At 37.4% G+C, this 20,003-nt stretch overlaps 3 protein-coding genes across 4 annotated transcripts in view; 2 read left to right on the top strand and 1 right to left on the bottom strand.

Moving 5' to 3' along the window:
- caps2 (calcyphosine 2) overlaps positions 1 to 4,934 on the bottom strand; it is a 9,021-nt gene extending 4,087 nt beyond the window's left edge. Inside the window, exons 1-11 of the mRNA XM_016243567.1 lie at positions 4,803 to 4,934; positions 4,667 to 4,707; positions 4,523 to 4,568; positions 4,327 to 4,431; positions 3,501 to 3,719; positions 2,813 to 2,880; positions 2,627 to 2,716; positions 836 to 910; positions 668 to 763; positions 233 to 311; positions 46 to 161 (exon numbers count right to left, since the gene is read on the bottom strand). Of these exons, the coding sequence (XP_016099053.1) occupies positions 46 to 161; positions 233 to 311; positions 668 to 763; positions 836 to 910; positions 2,627 to 2,716; positions 2,813 to 2,880; positions 3,501 to 3,719; positions 4,327 to 4,431; positions 4,523 to 4,568; positions 4,667 to 4,707; positions 4,803 to 4,850 (983 nt within the window). The 5' untranslated portion in view covers positions 4,851 to 4,934. The remainder of the gene's footprint in view (positions 1 to 45; positions 162 to 232; positions 312 to 667; positions 764 to 835; positions 911 to 2,626; positions 2,717 to 2,812; positions 2,881 to 3,500; positions 3,720 to 4,326; positions 4,432 to 4,522; positions 4,569 to 4,666; positions 4,708 to 4,802) is intronic.
- A 625-nt stretch (positions 4,935 to 5,559) lies between these two features.
- On the top strand, positions 5,560 to 10,891 carry glipr1b (GLI pathogenesis-related 1b). Of its 2 annotated transcripts, none has more exons than XM_016244181.1 (5): positions 5,560 to 5,978; positions 7,545 to 7,784; positions 7,867 to 7,982; positions 9,766 to 9,845; positions 10,664 to 10,891. In XM_016244181.1, the coding sequence occupies exons 1-5, from the start codon at positions 5,805 to 5,807 to the stop codon at positions 10,792 to 10,794; spliced, it is 741 nt and encodes a 246-aa protein (XP_016099667.1). In that variant the 5' UTR covers positions 5,560 to 5,804; the 3' UTR covers positions 10,795 to 10,891. The 2 variants fall into 2 exon arrangements, with proteins under 2 accessions (XP_016099667.1, XP_016099657.1); XM_016244171.1 differs by lacking the exon at positions 5,560 to 5,978 and adding an exon at positions 6,089 to 6,490.
- A 1,329-nt stretch (positions 10,892 to 12,220) lies between these two features.
- LOC107559644 (cAMP-regulated D2 protein) overlaps positions 12,221 to 20,003 on the top strand; it is a 12,913-nt gene continuing 5,130 nt past the window's right edge. Inside the window, exons 1-7 of the mRNA XM_016243547.1 lie at positions 12,221 to 12,283; positions 12,504 to 13,421; positions 14,782 to 14,983; positions 15,067 to 15,200; positions 15,278 to 15,405; positions 17,355 to 17,473; positions 18,113 to 18,253. Of these exons, the coding sequence (XP_016099033.1) occupies positions 12,753 to 13,421; positions 14,782 to 14,983; positions 15,067 to 15,200; positions 15,278 to 15,405; positions 17,355 to 17,473; positions 18,113 to 18,253 (1,393 nt within the window). The 5' untranslated portion in view covers positions 12,221 to 12,283; positions 12,504 to 12,752. The remainder of the gene's footprint in view (positions 12,284 to 12,503; positions 13,422 to 14,781; positions 14,984 to 15,066; positions 15,201 to 15,277; positions 15,406 to 17,354; positions 17,474 to 18,112; positions 18,254 to 20,003) is intronic.

The raw sequence follows: 20,003 nt of genomic DNA, 5'->3' as shown, positions 1-20,003 counted from the left end.
GTGTGTGTGTGTGTGTGTGTGTGTGTGTGTGTGAGTGGTACATACAGCAGGGCTCCCTTGGCTGTGTCATCCACATCAGTAACTCTGAGGGTCAGGCACGGCTGCTGTCTCAGACTTTGGGGGAGGTGTGGGCCGTCTGTACAGAAATGAAGCTCGGCACCCTGGGTGATGTAGGCAGAGTGTTAATTAATTAATATTAGTCTGTGTGTGACAGATGATGAATGTGTCGAACCTGTGAGACGTCTTGCAGGCAGTACGGCCTCCCTCTGTTCAAATACACACCACGCGTGATAAAGGGCAGTGCATTCCATCTGAAAGAGTTTTGATTAACAACTAGCTTTTCAGACACCTAAATATAGAGGAAAACTACAGTGGGGGAAATATTTATTTGATCCCCTGCTGATTTTGTAAGTTTGCCCACTTACAAAGAAATGAAGGGTCTGCCATTTTTATGGTAGGTTTATTTTAACGGATAGAGACAGAATATCAACCAAAAAAATCCAGAAAAAAACACATTATATAAATGTTAGAAATTGATTTGCATTTCAGTGAGTGAAATAAGTATTTGATCCCCAAGCAAAACATGACTTAGTACTTGGTGCAGAAACCCTTGTTGGCACTGTATGTGTGAGTTGTATTTGTATAAATGCAAAGCACTCAGCCTTACCTGTTTTTACCAAAATTTCGGTACTCGTACACGGTCAGTGTTTGGTCACATGTGAAAAAGAAGCCAATCAGTTTTCGACACGCTTCACGTCCACACCTATATATCGAGCACATATGAATTACAAAAAACACAAAAAAAAGTTAAAAGTAAGTAAGTAGCTGTGATTACCTTGATAAAATCCTGGCTTGAAAGCAGAGCTTGTCGGATAAGACGTTCTCTGTTAAAGACATCCGAGTTTTTACTCTGTAGACATAAAAGAAAAACCTAAAACAGCACAAATCACAGTTTTACCAAAAGCAAAATATGTGACCCTGGACCACAAAACCACCCATATGGGTCAATTTTTCGAAATTGAGATGTATACATCATCTGAAAGCTGAACAAATAAGCTTTCCATTGCTGTATGGTTTGTTAGGATAGGACAATATTTGGCCGAGATCCAACTATTTGAAAATCTGGAATCTGAGGGTGCAAAAAAATCTAAATATTGAGAAAATAGCCTTTAAAGTTGTCCAAATTAATTCTTAGCAATGCATATTACTAATCAAAAATTAAGTTTTGATATATTTACAGTAAAAAATTTACAAAATATCTTCATGGAACATGATCTTTACTTAATATTCTAATGATTTTTGGCATAAAAGAAAAACCTATCATTTTGACCCATACAAAGTATTTTTGGCTATTGCTACAAATATACCCCAGCGACTTAAGACTGGTTTTGTGCTCCAGGGTCACATGTAAGCTTGTGAATGGGTGTTTTTTTGTGCAGTGGTGACAAATTTGAACTTGATTTAACTAGAATAGTTCTTTGGGTTCAACAAAAACCCTCTTTTTCAATTTCTTACTGTAAATGTAACATGTTTTTTTTTAGATGAGTTATTGATATTTAATTAAGAGTTTCGAGTAGCAGATAATTGCAATGAAGTGCAAACAAACAGCAGCCTTGCAAAATTATCTACTGGTGGATCAAGACAGGACCAGTGAAAATGATGTCGAATGAGTCTGTAATTTTTTTTTAAATTGTAAAACTGAGGTTCAAAACCACTGCTTTAAACATGTACTTTCTTTCTTTTTTTCTTTCTTTCTTTCTTTCTCTTTCAACAGATAGTTCTAAAACTTTTTTTGTCAGCTGAACCCTTTTGACCTAAAATATTTACTTAGAAATACCCCAAATACTTAAAATACCTGAAATACTCAAAATAAATAGTTTTAAGTTAATATTTCAATAATTTATCAACACATTTGCATGTTCACAGTTTTCTGATGTCAATTAATGGTCCCTGAAATACAGGTAAACAAATAAAAATCTTTTATCTTTTAGTAAATGTTTTATTTTGATTGGTTTTCATTTAAAATTATTATTTATTTGAAACACATAATTTTACATTTTAATTAATTATTAGCCTTTCATTAACTCTTGAACCCCCTGTAGTTCCCTCTCAAATCCCCAAAGTTTAGGAAACATTGATTTAGCAGATGCTTTTATCTGAAATAGTAAAATCAATATGTAAACTGACATTATATTAGAAATGTATATTCTTCCCTATGTTGGACAACACAATTCCAGGATTCTAACGGAGAACTTTACTTTTATGCTATTATATTTTCTAAAGATAATGTGAGTGGTTCTTGCAAAACTGGCCATCACGATTATTGAGTGCTTGTGGGTAGTTGCAAAGGCGTTGCTATGTGGTTGTGAAGGTGTCCAGAGTGATTTTTTGCATGCAGATATGTGGCTGCCAAAGTTTAAGATTAGTAGTTTGTTTGAATCAGTGTGAGCAATAATAATAGTGGTGCTTTCCTTTGCAAATACATCTATTATGCATAAAAGTACAAAAATATCAAAATGAAAATGGGGACGTAACCACTGTGACCTTCTCCAAATCCATGCGTATGAGACAGAAAGGGAGAAAGAGAGCGTTTAGTATCTGAGTCATGTATGTGTGTGGGTTTTACTTAGTGTGGTGAAGAGTTCTCCTGTAGCGTGGTGGGACACTCGTGGGACTGACAGACACAGCATTCTGTTCCGGATCGCTAATGACAGCCCTGCGTCAGCATCAGAGAAACCTCACGATGTTATTACTCATCACAAACTGAGAACAAAAATGGAACAGAGAGAGAGAGAGAATGAGAGATACTGACCTCGACAGCTGATCCACCATAACCTGCTCAATTACTGCTTGCAGTTTCCTGTCCTCGGTAAGCTCCTCCTACTCACAAACACATAAATATATCATCCAATCACATTATGTGCTCACATAGGACTTCTGGAGCATAACAAACACCCTCCTCCAGGGGGAGACAACAAACTCTGGTCAAAAACATGTAGCAGAGGATGTTTGGCCTGAACAGAGGTCAACAGAGTAATGTCATAATTGCCCGAGTAACTACTTTTGTGTGGAAACATAATAATGTGTGTGCAAAATATATAAAAATAAATAAAATAAAAATGGTTATAAATTGCTTTTGTGAAGGAACATGATAAATGTATTGATATAATAAAATAAAAATAATTCTGGAAATAAATAAAATTAAAAATAATAAATAATCAAATAAAATACATTAAAACAAATTGCTTTTGTGTGGAAATAAAAAATCGAAATAAAATAAATCACTAGCATTCAACATGTTTTCAATGACATTCATTGTGGAGTGACAGGTAGGATTAATTTCTAGTACATTTACTATTGTTTTTGTCAACATTAAATAACTATACATTTCAGAAAGTGTTTCAGTGATGTCAGGGTGTTGTATATCATTTACTTATAAAGTGAAAATGATCTATCCTGACCTCTGTGCTTATTTCAATGCTAAAGTTAGCAGAACTCACCGCATCCCTCATCTTGCTGTTTGGTCGTACAGTGTTGGACTGGTTGTAGTTGGGTTGTGCTGTGATTTTACAAGCGAAGTGGGATGAATCTAGGTTGGGTTTGTGACTAGACAGTGGACTTCTCGGTGTCTGGACTCTGTAGCTCAGCTGTAGTGATTCTCCATTATCCACAGCAGACACCTGATTTTTAATTGAGCCCTTCATCTCGGTCTCAAAACACTGGGAGGGAAAAGCACAAGAATTAACCTAAACACTGAAGTTACATACAGTTGTAGTTATATACAGCAGGGTTATTATAGGTAACTAAAACCATAAAAAATGTTACTTGAAATAAAATAAAATAAAAATAAAAAATCAGCCTGGCATTATTTCATTTAGTTTAACTTGTACTATAAAATAACACACTAAAACTGAAATAAAAAATTATACAAACTAAATAGACATATTTAAAAATAGATAAATAAAAACATATACGTATAGTATAAAAACTATACGTATAAGAATTATATATTGTTTACTGTATACTAAATAAAAAATTATTAAAAATATTCATAAAAACTGTAATAGTATCTCAGTTATACTAAAATACACTGCTATACAGCAGATATAAAGATGTATTATGTGGGGGGAAAACATGTTTTAGAAACATGCTTTATGTGAGGAACAGACTGTAAGCTTTGAAGCCTAAAAGCCTCGTTCATTGTAATTGCGCTGAAGAAAAATAGCAGTACTTCAAAATCATTTTTATTTGTTCCACAGGGGAAAAAAGAGTATATTATGACAGAATTGCATTTTTAGGTGATTTAAGATCATTTTAAATGAGCACCTGCTTTGATTGTGTGGAGGCTGGAGAGCCCCAGCTCATGGAGAGCCCTGTCAGATCTCCTGGGACAATCTTGCCAGCAGCATCCTTCGGCATTATGGGGAAATGCTGTTCAAAATGACATGTACAGTAACATTAAATCCACTAGGATTCATAATCAAGTTAATAAACTACACAGCATCATGTCTTGTTATCCCACCTCCTCCTCCGTGTCTTGCAGGGTCTCTAACTTTAACGCTGGAACTCTGTGAGATATTTAATTATTAAGTAACTTGCATAAATAATTAATGAACAACTAATTATTATATGTGTTTGTAAGCTTTTCTTAATTCTCTAAACTTACCCTGCTGGCCTCGGCCCGCGGTCTGCTCCACTTATCGTTGGCTTTTGATATAAATATACATGTAAACTGACAGAATAATTAACACACGTAACACCTGTTCGTTTTAAAAAGCCATTACAGGCATTTACGCACTTACCTGCAGCACACTTTTTTGTAAAGGTGAAGATTTCACGTTTGCTTTCATTATAAGTGGTGCTGTGCACTATTTATGTAAATAGTTGTGCAAATGGTTGTTCAAATTAACAGGTTTCACTTCCGCGCTCCCGTTGCTGTGGTGATGTTAAACCCAACACACGTGACTGAGCTCATGAAAGGATTGTGGGTAATGTAGTCTGAAACGTCCTGCACAAATACCCTGTTAATGCGTTAATGAAGACTATGATAATGAATGAGAAATAATTAGGTAGGCAAAATACAGACAAATATGTAGTAAAATAAAAAATGCTACGAGGACCCACATTTTTTTATGCAATTACGCAAATGTATACAAATGTGCAGATTTAGAGTAGGCCTAAATAAAAAAAGACCTAAATGTTTTCAAAAAAGAAATAAACAAAAAAATCTTGAATAAAAGAATAAAGGGCTAAATAAAAGAGCAGCATATTCAAATAAAATAATTATTACAAAATAAATCTATGATTAAAGGCAATATTCCTTGAGAGCAAGCATTATTATTCTACTGAATTTAAATAATTTTCATTAAAACATTTAATACGTTCGGCTAAATCTACAATAAAGTAACTTTAATATATTTAGCGGACAAAAATAATTATAAATGCATTTTTTAAATAGACATTCTAAATATGAACGGGCTAAATTTGGCAAAATGGCCATTTTTGTCTCACGCTTTATTTTACATTTGGACAAGCGTGTGCGCACGCGAGAACTCGTGCGCGAGGGATGAAGACAAAGAGCCACGCGCGTCTTATTTTTTCGTGACATGGTGGGCGGTTGCGTTTCAGTCCTTTAAAAAGCCCCTGTACCAAGACAGACAGACAGACAGACAGAGAGGGAGAGATAGAGAGTGGGCAAATCCACGGCACCATGACTCACAGGTCAGCGCGTCTCCTGCAGTGATGCTCCATTGACTCATTTATCCAGAGCGAAGTAGCAGCGCGGCTCAGGACAGTCTCCTGCCATGGACTCTCTCGGCGGTCTCCTCTTGCGGATATCGGTGCTTCTGTACGGCTCCGGCGGCGTTCTGGCGCTCTTACCGGGAATAACGGAGCCCGAGTTCATCCGCAGGTGTGTGCTGGCGCATAACACGCAGCGCTCGCGCACCGCTCCACCTGCGGCCAGCGCGCGCTCAATGGTAAGACAGGTGTTCAGGTATTTGATGTTTCCTTTTAGATGAATCATTCCTGACAGTATTTGTGTGTTCATAATCATTCACGCATTTGCTCATCCGAGGGATGAAGACAAAGAGCCACGCGCGTCTTATTTTTTCGTGACATGGTGGGCGGTTGCGTTTCAGTCCTTTAAAAAGCCCCTGTACCAAGACAGACAGACAGACAGACAGAGAGGGAGAGATAGAGAGTGGGCAAATCCACGGCACCATGACTCACAGGTCAGCGCGTCTCCTGCAGTGATGCTCCATTGACTCATTTATCCAGAGCGAAGTAGCAGCGCGGCTCAGGACAGTCTCCTGCCATGGACTCTCTCGGCGGTCTCCTCTTGCGGATATCGGTGCTTCTGTACGGCTCCGGCGGCGTTCTGGCGCTCTTACCGGGAATAACGGAGCCCGAGTTCATCCGCAGGTGTGTGCTGGCGCATAACACGCAGCGCTCGCGCACCGCTCCACCTGCGGCCAGCGCGCGCTCAATGGTAAGACAGGTGTTCAGGTATTTGATATTTCCTTTTAGATGAATCATTCCTGACAGTATTTGTGTGTTCATAATCATTCACGCATTTGCTCATATTACTTACGTTCATCTACATTTGTGTGTTTACGTGTTTGTCTCCATGTTCCACATTTTAAACGCTCATGGTAATATATCTATGCTATACTAACAGCATGCCGTTTTGTTTTTGTCTCAGTGTTTGGCTTTTAGTATAAAAAATATGCACAACCATAATTCTGGTTGCCATGGCAATGGAGACATGTTTTTGTATGAGTGGAAAGGAAAGGCTCCCTATTGTGTGTGTATTGATCTGGGTTGTTGTTGTTGTTGTTGTTGTTGTTGTTTTAGTAATAGTAGAAGAATGAAAAGAAAACAAAGGGTCTTTGTGATTGTGATGGTGCCTCAAGAGGGTTCTGGAAAGATATCTTCAGATATCTCTTCATCAGTGAGCATTTTAAATGTGTTATTTATTTGATCTAATAACCTGTGTCTTTTAATGTTGCAAATATAAGCTTATTAGTAATATGTAAGCAAATGATTGTGGTTGAATTGGTTGAAATAAGTGAAATATTGTAGCACAGAACAACCAGTTGTACAAGTAAAGTGTTTCAGAATCAAATGTTCTGGCCCGTTCACACCAAGGACAATAAAGTTTTAATAATCCTTCTAAATCTTTGAGAATAGGTCAATTCACATCATAACTATAACAAAAACCACAAAGAGTAACACTGGAATCACTCATTGGAATCACTTTAGATGAACGCTAAAAACATTGCCAGCCAATCAAAATCCATCCTGCTTTAAGAGCTTGAGAATTGAAATCGGTACAAATCGGACAAAACTGCAGTGCACGCTTAGATTAAACAGGACATTATTTTTCATTGGTGTGGACACTAAAATAGTCATCATCTTTGGTGAGAATGTTGTAAAGTTTTAGTGGCGCTTGTTCATCTAATCCTGTCCGTTATATCTTAAATCATATCTATGTTTTGTAATTTAATTGATATATGGAGTATTGTTTGTGTGTTTGTTCACAGTCCTGGGACAATGAATTGGCCAAAGGTGCCAGAGACCGAGCGAGACACTGCAAGGCCTCTCATCACCCTGGGCTGGCACATTTTGGGCACCCACTGTTTGGGTGGATGGGCGAGAACATCTGGCTGGGGGCTCCGTTTTCAGCCTTCTCAGTGGAGAACGCCATACACAGATGGAGCAAAGAAGGCGCTTACTCACTCAAAAATAACAACTGCTCACACTTGTGCGGCCACTACGCACAGGTATGTTCAGTGTATATTTTTCAAGAATGAAAATCAAAGGTTTATCAACCTCATGTATTTGTGCATGTATTGTACTTTTCAGTTAATGTGGTCTACAAGCTTCAAGCTGGGCTGTGCTGTAAATGTGTGCTCTAAAGGAATTGAAAACTTCTCCCCTCACCCAGAATCCACTATTTTCGTGTGTAACTATGGCGATACGTAAGTTAGACTTTACATTTGCAAAAATGCAGCCAAATGTTCAAAACTAGGGGGATCAAGAAATGAAAAAATCATGTCGATTTTTTGTGTGTTTTTGTTTAGAAACCAGTATAGTGCCATAGAATAAATACTTTTAGGTTTCTTAAAGAACCTTTCTGCAAACAGTACTTTAAAGAGCCATTTTTTCTTCGAACATTTGAATAATCTAAAGCACGTTTTTCCACTATAAAGAACCATTTTAAAGCGACTTCATATAATTATCAATGCCAATAAAGAACCCTTATATTTAAGAGTGTATATATTTACCATATTATTGAGAACACATTGGGCCTCATTCATGAAACATTCGTAAATATAAGGAGTAAATTCGGAGTAATTTGCGCGTAAAACGGACCTTCCCGAAAACTCTCCTCCGAATTCACAAACACTTCGTACACATCAGATTTGATAGTTAAACATGTGTATGTTAATGGATTCCAACCATTCGTACATTCGTGCACGCTCATTCACAATTAGCATAATCCCCGACTATGAATTACAGCTACGCAAATTGCGTGTCCAGGTACGCAGTGGAATATTCTGGTCTACTTTCTCAGGTTTGGGTCCAGTAAAAAAACACTAATAGGCCATATGCCTAACAATAAATATGCAATAACGTGTGTCCACCAAAGCGTTTTTAGTCAGCTGAGAAACTGTCAGGCGCTCTTCTGAAAACCGCCCGCTGGTGGTGCTGGAGAACGCTTTGGTGGCACAGCGTTTTTCTCATAGACTGTTTTTTTTTTTGGAGATGTAGATGTTTTTTTTTATTATTGCATTGCTAAGAACATACACCATCAATGCCCAGGGGTACATACAATTGAGAGTACAAATGCAGGATACAAAATCAGGAAAATATCGTTTTCTAGCTGAGAGACCCTTTGGCTGCTATGATTTGAAATATCCACGGCAGTAACGTATTACTAGTATCTCATTTTGAAGAATATCACTGAACATAAAAACGCAGTAACCAGCAATATTAACCCAAATGCAGGATACAAAATCAGGAAAATATCGTTTTCTAGCTGAGAGACCCTTTGGCTGCTATGATTTGAAATATCCACGGCAGTAACGTATTACTAGTATCTCATTTTGAAGAATATCACTGAACATAAAAACGCAGTAACCAGATATATTAACCTCTCTATTGTTGTTCAGTTGTTGTACAAGTAGTAGGCTATGATTGGTCGGTGTAGTATTTGTCCCGCCCCTCCTCCATTGATTGGACGGCTGGGTAAAACGTGACAGTGACAAGCGCTGCGTTTTACGCATAGACTGTATAAAAACTGGTTTTACCCAAAGCTAAACAGTTAATCAACTCTCAGCTACAAGAAAAAATAATAATAATTCCGGCCCAACGACATTGTAAAATATTATAATGGCAGTGCATCAAATTCAGTGTCATCAGTTTGCCTAAATGAACACAGAACGTTTTACGCACCATTTACACGTGGCAGGGAGCAGATGTACATTGCTTTCCTAACAACTAACATTTGGAAAATACGAACATTTTCATGAATTCGAATGTTTACGTCAGAACGGCTTTACACAAAAATTCGTTCTGTTCGTGTTTCGTGAATGAGGCCCATTGACTTTGTATCTATGGTGGTTATGACCATGAATCTCTCTGTAAAATAGTTTTTGCTCGATTTATAGTTGCAAATATATAGTATTGTTCAGCGCAGGTCAAAATATTACTGTGTCTGCCTCTTGTTTAGTAAAGTTATTCTAACATGCTCTGTTACAGGGGACACGTTCATGGTGTTACTCCATATGGTGTGGCCTGCAGCGGTTGTGGGTCAGAGATCTGCCGAGACAACGTCTGTAGTAAGAGCTTTCACAATTAAATATCACAATAACACTCACTCACACAATCACACAATGTATCTTTCCACACTAATATATATATATATATATATATAGACACGTTCATGGTGTTACTCCATATGGTGTGGCCTGCAGCGGTTGTGGGTCAGAGATCTGCCGAGACAACGTCTGTAGTAAGAGCTTTCACAATTAAATATCACAATAACACTCACTCACACAATCACACAATGTATCTTTCCACACTAATATATATATATATAACATAACATCTGTATTAAATAATAATATTATTTTTTATATTATTATTAATCTTATATTTATATTATTATTTCATTAAAAATACTATTTTCTTACTCTTAAAATTATGTATTTGTGTAATATAATGATTTAATGTACACTGAAAAAAATGGTGTAAAAACTATTTTTATTTAGAAATTGCTAGTAAATTTCACAATTAATTACAAAGAAATGGTAAGTAACATTGAATTAAATGTGCAATTAAAAATAGTATTGTCTTGTAAAACGTACTTCAATAATCTACTTTTAATCATTTTTTTACAGTGTAGTCAGTTTTATGAAGCCATATTAAGTTATATATTTGACTTGAATAAACCAGTTAATCTAGATATTTAGTAAGGTTTAGTAAGTTAATTTTATTTGTATAGCACTTTTCACAAGTAGCTTTTTAGACAATCATGATTAATCTTTTTAGACTTAATTTATCATTTCCATATTTATATCCATTTTGCATACATTTCCCAGTATGACGTCTTTCAAAACTACATCTTGTTCAGATATGCTGTGATGTCTCTTTACAGGATATGATTGGTTCCCTGGGTGGGGCTATGGCCCGCCCTCTTCAGCCTACAGTATTTCCTATTGGCTGACTAATCTTGGAACGTGTCTACTAGGAGTTTGCTGGCTACTCCACTTTTATGCAACACATTAATGTCGTCCTGTGAACCTGTTCCCTAATGTCTCAAACTTGAACCTTAAAATTTGCATCTCTCCATAATTTCATTATGGTTGGATATTAAATTAGCAATCACTGAAATAATAATAAGAAATCTGTCTATAAATATACATGTATAGTTTTCTTTTCTGCTGTGTGTAAATCATTTATTTTAGTTCCATATACACAGTAGGTCTGTAAATGCATTTAGAAAACTGGAATTTTCATTTTGCTTGTAAGAATTGCCATCATAAAAGTGCTAGTTGAATAAACTTGGGTTGATATTTTATACTCTTACTGCTTGTCTCCTGTGTGATTTTCTAGCCTCCAGACTTAATCTCATTTCTAAAGTGTGTTACAACCTCTCAGGATTATGAAGCGTGAATATGACTGCGTGATAGTGAAGATACACATCAGTACAGTGCCTGTGAATTCAGCTGTTGTGTGTTTCACTCACACACACACACACACACACATATAACCAACGTAGTCACGACACATTCCTGATGATTTTACAGTCGCCATGGAAACGGGCGTACATATAGCACACTGTAGGCCGTTAGTGAGAACAGCTATGAGTCACGAGCTATGAATTATGTTTTGAAGTAGTTGTGTGTTTATGTTTCTGAGTAATCAATCAGCAGTGCTCTATTAGTGCATGAGTAATTTGTCATTATTTTAGGATGTCTGTACACCTGGGCTAATGACACATAAGGATGTCAGAGATGAAGAAATTGAGAAATATTTTAGGAATCTCGTTAAAAATGCACAAGTCAAGTTCTTATGCAAAAACACATCATAAAAATGTTTCATAGGTGTCTGAAAAGTGTTTAAACAATTTTTTATTTAAAAATTATTTAAGTCATTTAATGATGGCCATGTTTACTCATTAAGTAAAAATCAATAAAATATTTCTGACACATTGAATACATGTTAGAGTACACATCAACATAAATAAATAAATATGAATTTTTGAGCCATGAATATCATAAAGGATTCTTGGGGTTACTGCATTTAAATTAAAAAAAACTGGACTTAATTATGCCAAAACACTTTTTTTTTTAAATGCTTAAAATAACCTATTAATGAAAAACTTTAAAACTCAAAATGAATTTTACTTCAGAACTTTAAAACATATTGATCATATCATAGAAGAGTTGTATTTATATCTGTAGAAATGGCATTTTTAATATATTTTCAGAAAATCCTGCCTTTGTAATCATCGCCTTTGTACAAACTGTTAATTATTTTTTGTAATTAAATCACGTAATTCCGATACATGTAACTAGTTACTCCCCAACCCTGCTTCTAGCTTGTTAATTAGTTCTTTTCTCCTCTGATCCTTGCCAGTTAGTTTGGGTTAGTTTGAGGATTAAAGATTACCTTCCTTGGACTCTTGTCTCCTGTGCCTTTGTGAGTGAGCTCTACACAGAAGCACACTGACAACAGTAGTACTAGGCTGACTGAGCTGAAGAAGTTAAAGCAGGTAACTGAGGCAAAATAAATGTAAATACATGATAAAACTGCTTACATGCTTTCATAATCAATTCAGTGTGATTCTGTTGTATATGAATAGACAAAACATTAGTTTACAGTTTGACCTGTACATCTGCAGTACCCTGAACTCTCATTGCCAGTAATCTGATTTGTTTCACAATAGCGGCCTTGTGAACGAGTGTGTGAGAGAGAAATGTTTGTGAATGCAGGCCAGTCTCATTGATGTCACGCGAAAGTCAACAGGCGCACAAGCCAGAGTCGGATTCCTCTACACTCTTACACTCACTGTTTGCTGACTGCAAATAAATGACTGATACGGGAAGGTGGTAACGGGATTTTACAGCATAAAACTTTTAGCAAGCATCTGTTTGTGGATCTAGGCAGCTGAGGTTCTCCTGTTGAAGTAAGTGGAACTAACTAATTCTATTCTGATTGACTCGGAGGTTTGAAAAGCCATCATGGTGTTGTTTGGCACTACATTGATTGTAGTCACGCTACATTCAATGATGCCAATTGTGAGTGGAAGACTGAAAAGTGAAACTCAACAAACTGGGACTCAGATTATGATTTTCAACATCCCAAATACTGAACATAAAGAAACACATGAGAGCTTGGATGATGTTTTTCTAGATGAACCCGCTTTAAACCCGTTTAAGAGTCTAGAGTTTTATGCTAGTGCTGATGAATTTTCAAGAATCACTGTGGCTGAATCGACTGATATGCATTCAGTAGCTGATTCCATATCAACCAGAACTGAATGTGATCAAATTAATGGTGAAGGTAAAAATATTGTACACAAGGAGCCTGAGATGGATGAGAAGTTGAATAAGGTGGGATGTGATGGTGAATGCATAATTAATTCACTGGATAACACCTCTGATGGCTTGGAAGATACCTCTAGTGGAGATCCAGTGGTCGTCACGCATCTCGGGCGAGTTCGTGGCCGTACTCTGGATAAAGCTAATGTGTTTTATGGGATTCCATATGCAGACCCTCCTGTGGGGGACAAACGCTGGGCTCCTCCTTCATCCGTGTCACCTTGGACGTACACGTATGATGCCACATTTCCCCGTCCTGCTTGCATGCAGGTGTGTGCTGGTGAGTTCTCTCGGATGTGTCATCCTAAGGTATGAAACACTCACATTTGTGCACAACAGTGCATTTAGATAATTATAGTATGTATTACATTCATATATTTATTGTCCTGAAGGCTTGGGCAACAATAAAAAAATTCAGTGTTACAGGTTCTCATTTTTAAAGTTAGAGGTTTTTCAAAACTATTAATCTTAATAATGTAATTTGCCCTGTCATTTGTACTATATGGACATATACTGTATAGGAACCCAAATATGGGCTGTGTTGACTTGGGCCTGTTAGTAACCACCTAGTAATTATCTAGCAATGCCCTAGTAACCATATCACAAATCACAATGTGCTAAGAAAGACTACCAAGCAATGCCCTGGCAACCATCTAGCAACAATATAGACACCACATAGCAGCACACAAAGAAACACTAAATACATGTCTACAACACAGAGCAACATGCAAAGAAAGACTCAGAACACTTTATCATCCTCCTAGCAACGTCCTGGAAACCACCAAGCAACACTCTAAAAACCACATAGCAACACACCAAGGAACACCCAGAACACATTCCAGCAACCACATAGCAACACCCTGGCAAGCACCTAGCAATACTCAAGAAACCACATAGCAACACACTAAAAAACCTTCAGAAAATACCATAGCAACACACCAACAAACACTCATAACACTTTATCAACCTCCTAAGTAACGTCCAACCTACCTAGCAACACAACTACCTAGCAACATTCTAGGAACCACATAGCAACACACTAAGAACACTCCAGCAACCACATAGTAACACCCTGGCAACCACCTAGCAACAATATAGATACCACATAGCAACACAGTAAGAAACACTCAGAACACTCCAGTAACTACATAGTAAATCCCTGGCAACCACCTAGCAACATTCTAGGAATCACACTGAAACATGCTAAAAAACCCTCAGATCATGTCAGCAACTGCATAGCAACACTTTAACAATTACAGAGCAACACACTAAGAAACACTTTAGTGTTAACACAGAATTAAGCAACCACATAGCAACGCCCTGGCAACCCTCTAGAAACCACACTTCAACATACTAAAAATGCTCAGACCACTTTAGCAACCAAATAGCAATGCCTTGGCACTGTTGGCAACCACCTAGAAATGACATAGCAACCACGTTAGACCATGCTAAGAAAGACTCAGACTCTGCATAGCAACACCCTAACAACCACATAGCAATAAGAAAAAAAAACACTCCAAACATTTTAGCAGCCACATAGCAACACGCTGACAACCACACTGCAATGCCATAGTAACCACATTGCAAACAAAGACTCAGCACACTTTAGCAATTACATAGCAACACCCTAGCAACCATACAGTGAATGTGAATGTCTGCATTTGTACAGGTTAGCGAGGACTGCCTGTATCTAAACGTCTTTGTTCCTGTGAGCGTCAACCTGTCGTTGCCGATAGTAACAGCCCTGCCTGTGATGGTGTGGATTCACGGTGGTGACTTCATCGCTGGCTCCGCCTCCAAACCTCTATATGATGGCCGCTTCATCAGTAACTATAGCAACACAGTAGTTGTAAACATGGAGTATCGTCTTGGTTAGTCAAACTCATTTTCCATATTGGCGTACACGATGACATCTGACTGAGCCACTTCCTAAGATGTTCTGGTAAATTTTTAGGTGCGTTTGGCTTCTTAGTCACAGGCAAAGATCCCGAGAGCTCTGCAGTGGGGAATTATGGGATTCTAGACCAGCAGGCAGCACTGCGCTGGGTCCAAGAAAACATTGCAGCTTTTGGAGGAGACCCAAATAAGGTATCAGGGAACACGGGGGTGGATGAATGACGACAGTGTGGACATCTAATTACAGTATATTATATCTGTGTGTGTAGGTTACTCTGTTTAGCGAGAGCGCTGGAGCCCAATCAGTGTGTCTTCATCTGATGATGCAGAGCAGCGAGTATTTGTTTAGACATGCAGCCATACAGAGTTTACCATTCTCTTTGCCACTGAAAACCAGGTAAAACACATATAAAACAGTTAGTTCACCCAAAAAGTCTGTCATTAATTACTCACCCTCATGTCGTTCCAAACCCATATCTTTGGAACACAAATTAAGATATTTTTTATGAAATCCGAGAGCTTTATGACCCTCCACAGACAGCAAGGGTCCTACCACGATAAAGGCACAGAAAGGTACAAAGAACATCGACAAAATAGTCCATGTGACATCAGTGGTTCAACTGTAATTTTTCGAAGCTACGTGAATACTTTTTTGTGGGCAAAAAACGAAGATAACGACATTATTCAACAATTCTTCTCCCCCCCAGTCACCCTCTACCTCCATTACCAGGAGAGTACCACAATGCATGCGATAAATATCTTAATTTGTGTTCAAAAGATGAACATGTCGTTCCAAACCCATATCCGACATGAGGGTGAGTAATTAATGACAGAATTTTCATTTTTGGGTGAACTATCCCTTTAAGCTCTGTCCCAAAACCTGGTCAGCTGCCTCGTGGCCTGGAGCCAATAAATTTGAAATGAAAGGGGTCATATGATGCGATTTAAATTTTTCCTTTCTTAAGGAAAGGTGTTGCAAGCTCTTGGTGCATAAAGAAGATCTGTAAAGTTGCAAAGACTAAAGTCTCAAATCCAAAGAGATATTCTTTAAAAAAGTTAAGAGTCAGCCACGCCTACCTAAAACGACTCGTTCTAACACGCCCCCACATGTCTACATCACTGTGTGGGAAGATTTGCATAACACCACCCAAATGTTCACGCAAAGAAAGAAGGCGTAACTTTTATTCTCGCTGTAGTATTGTTGCCTCCGCCGCCATGTCGTGAAGGCGCTGTGTGTTTCGTTGTGAAAGCGAAACTACTTTGTTTGGTCTTCCAAAAGAGGACGATATCTGATTCGTCATGCATAGAGCTGATCTGTGCTGGTCGCTGAGGAAATACATCAACTTTGCGCTGTGGATCGCCGGATCGGGTTTCACCGTGGACGAAGCGGAGTCCAGTCCGGGGTCATCACACGTGGTTGCCGCAAGCCCGCCGGCCGCCGTTAAGTACGTTTTTTATATTTAAAGAATTTGCCACTGACGACTCAAATGCAAATTTTGAACAGTGTAGAGTAGCGTTTGTTGTTTGTCATCTGCATTGATTACAAATGCAGACATGGTTTTATGTTTACGAGGCGCGATGCAATGCAACGCGTAAAAAGACAGTATAAAAATAATCCGTAATTATGTTCCCACTGGATGCAACAAATGCCTCGTTTATAATGGGTTTTAATGTTTTTGTCTCATCGCTCCGGCCGGACAGGGCATCACAGTATGGTAAGGGGCATAACATTTCCGTCACACACTTGAGGTATTCGGCCAATCACAACGCTCTGGATAGCTGGCCAATCACAGCACACCTCGCTTTTCAGACCGATGAGCTTTGTCAAAATCGACACGCTTCAGAAAGACGGGGCATAGAGGAGAAACAATAATGTACAGTATGTGGAAAATAATGTGTTTTTTTAACCTTAAACTGCATAAACACATTTCATTACACCAAATACACAAAATAATGTTCTTTTTAGCAACATCATATGACCCCTTTAACATTTTGCTAATAAACATTGAACACATACGAATATAAGGTAAAATAATTCATTTTGATTCAACTGAACTATTTTAATACGTTTTTAAAATTTTCACCTCACCTGCTGGACCGCCATCTTGGATTATGCCTTGGTGCAGTGCATTCTGGGATTGCCTTCTCTCTGAAGAATAAGTATAATGCACTTTTTTAGAATCTCGGCAAGACAAGGTATCTTGTGTAATTCTGCTTACCATTTGCACTGGTTGCACATCTATGGCATAAAGCCTTTCAGTTCACTATGTTTTGGAACAGAGCCTTAGCCTATAGAACAACAGAGAAAGCATGATGAAGCTGCTGATGGTGCTTATTATTTTGTAGATGGGATGCGATGAAACTGGGTTGGGATTTTGCTAAATTGACTAATTGCTCAGCATTTGATCTGCCCTGTCTGCGCTCTCTCAGCTCACATGACGTGCTCAACGCCCAGGTTAAATCAGGTACATACTCACATCAGTGTTATTGATAAATAAATCTTTTTAAAAAATCATTAATTGAAATAAATCAATTAATTCTAATTGTAAGTAAAATACAATTTAAATATTATATGGAAATTAATAAATACTTGATGTACTAGATTAACTAAAATAAAAATTTGTTAAAAACTACAGACATATTTAAAATAATAAAAATGACAAAAACACAACAAATTTACTAACTTAAATTTTGACTAAATAAAAATGTAAAAATAATAAAAATAAAAACAAATTAAAAATATTACCAAAAACTATAGTATCTCAATAATACTCAAATGATTTGAAATAAAAGTAAATTCAAGCTAAAGAGAAATATAAAAAATATGAATAAAAATGCCAAAAGCATAACCTTACTACAAACTAAAAATTACTACTAAAAATTTATAAAAATAAATTAATAAAATTAATACATATGATGAATGATAAAAATGATTAATTATTTTATTACGTGAACAAAGAAGCATACAGAGTGATATATGGTTATCTGGGACGACAGCCAAATATATAATTTAGTAAACAATTAATACAATTTCTGACTGCAGAATGATGCAGCTGGCAATAAACACATATATCAGACAATACCCTAATTCTGTGCTTTTGAAGGTTCTAAGATCATCAACCCCTTCCGTTTCCTGGAGGTCTTTGAGACATGGGGACCATTCATTGATGGAGAGCTGATCCAGGAACAGCCAATCACAGCCTTCCAAACAGGCCACTGGCAGAGTTACAAGCCTGTTATACTTGGTCTGTGCTTAAACAACAACATCAGCATATTCTCAGCATATTAAATATAAGCTAAGCTTAGCTATCACATGTTGTTGATTACCACAGAACATAAATGCTGTGGGATGAATTTTATTTAAAGGAATAACCAAAAATGAAAGTTTGCAAAAAATGTACTCACCTTAAGGTCATCCAAGATGATGTCAGAACAGATTTGGAGAAATTGAGCATTACATCACTTGCTCACCAATGGATCCTCTGCAGTGAATGGGTGCCGTCAGAATGAGAGTCCAAACAGCTGATAAAAACATCACAATAATCCACACCACTCCAGTCCATCAATTAATGTCTTGTGAAATAAAAAGCTGTTTTTAAGAAACAACTCAATAGTTAGGACGTTTTTAACTCCAGACCATTGCTTCTCTATGCATAATAATATGGACTCGTATTTTGGCCAAAAGGGATAAAGTCAAGAAGTCTTAAAGTGGTCATATGATGCGATTTAATATTTTCCTTTCTCTTTGGAGTGTTACAAGCTCTTGGTGCATAAAGAAGATCTGTAAAGTTGCAAAGACTAAAGTCTCAAATCCAAAGAGATATTCTTTATAAAAGTTAAGAGTCAGCCACACCTACCTAAAACGGCTCGTTCTAACACGCCCCCACATATCTACATCACTATGTGGAAATATTAGCATAATGCCCCCAAATGTTCACGCAAAGAAAGAAGGCCTGGTTTCAGGAACAGTAGTAGTGTTGAAGCAGCCATGTCAGGGAGACAGTGTGTATTTCAGTGCGAAAGCAAAAGCAGTTTATTTGGCCTTCCGGAAGTAGACGCAATTAGGAATCATTGGTTAAGATTTATTTACAACAGAACAGCACAACCCAGATGTTCGAATTTGTGCAACGTATTTTATGGACGACAGTTTTTTGAACCTAGAAGAGTACAAGGCTGGCTGTGCACAAAGGCTATTTCTAAAAAAAAAAGGAGAAAAAAAAGGGTCAATTCCGACTTTGATATGACAATATGTTTTGTTATTAGTTTAAGTATTTGCTATTGACTGTTCAAATGCATGGTTTTGCTCAAAGACATGGGGACCATTCATTGATGGAGAGCTGATCCAGGAACAGCCAATCACAGCCTTCCAAACAGGCCACTGGCAGAGTTACAAGCCTGTTATACTTGGTTTGTGCTTAAACAACAACATCAGCATATTCTCAGCATATTAAATATAAGCTAAGCTTAGCTATCACATGTTGTTGATTACCACAGAACATAAATGCTGTGGGATGAATTTTATTTAAAGGAATAACCAAAAATTAAAGTTTGCAAAAAATGTACTCACCTTCAGGTCATCCAAGATGATGTCAGAACAGATTTGGAGAAATTGAGCATTACATCACTTGCTCACCAATGGATCCTCTGCAGTGAATGGGTGCCGTCAGAATGAGAGTCCAAACAGCTGATAAAAACATCACAATAATCCACACCACTCCAGTCCATCAATTAATGTCTTGTGAAATAAAAAGCTGTTTTTAAGAAACAACTCAATAGGTAGGACGTTTTTAACTTCAGACCATTGCTTCTCTATGCATAATAATATGGACTCGTATTTTGGCCAAAAGTGATGAAGTCAAGAAGTCTTAATGGTGGATTTGTGTCTTAAATGTGCAGCTTTTCACTTCTCAATATGTTCATTGATGGACTGGAATGGTGTGGATTACTTGTGGATAATTGTGATGTTTTTATCAGCTGTTTGGACTCTCATTCTGA

The sequence above is a fragment of the Sinocyclocheilus grahami genome, unplaced genomic scaffold (genome assembly GCF_001515645.1).
Source record: "Sinocyclocheilus grahami isolate Dianchi unplaced genomic scaffold, SAMN03320097.WGS_v1.1 scaffold22.1, whole genome shotgun sequence".
Taxonomy (NCBI): Eukaryota; Metazoa; Chordata; class Actinopteri; order Cypriniformes; family Cyprinidae; genus Sinocyclocheilus; species Sinocyclocheilus grahami.
The sequence above is the reverse complement of the archived record's forward strand: the minus strand, read 5'-3'. Positions and strand labels throughout refer to the sequence as shown.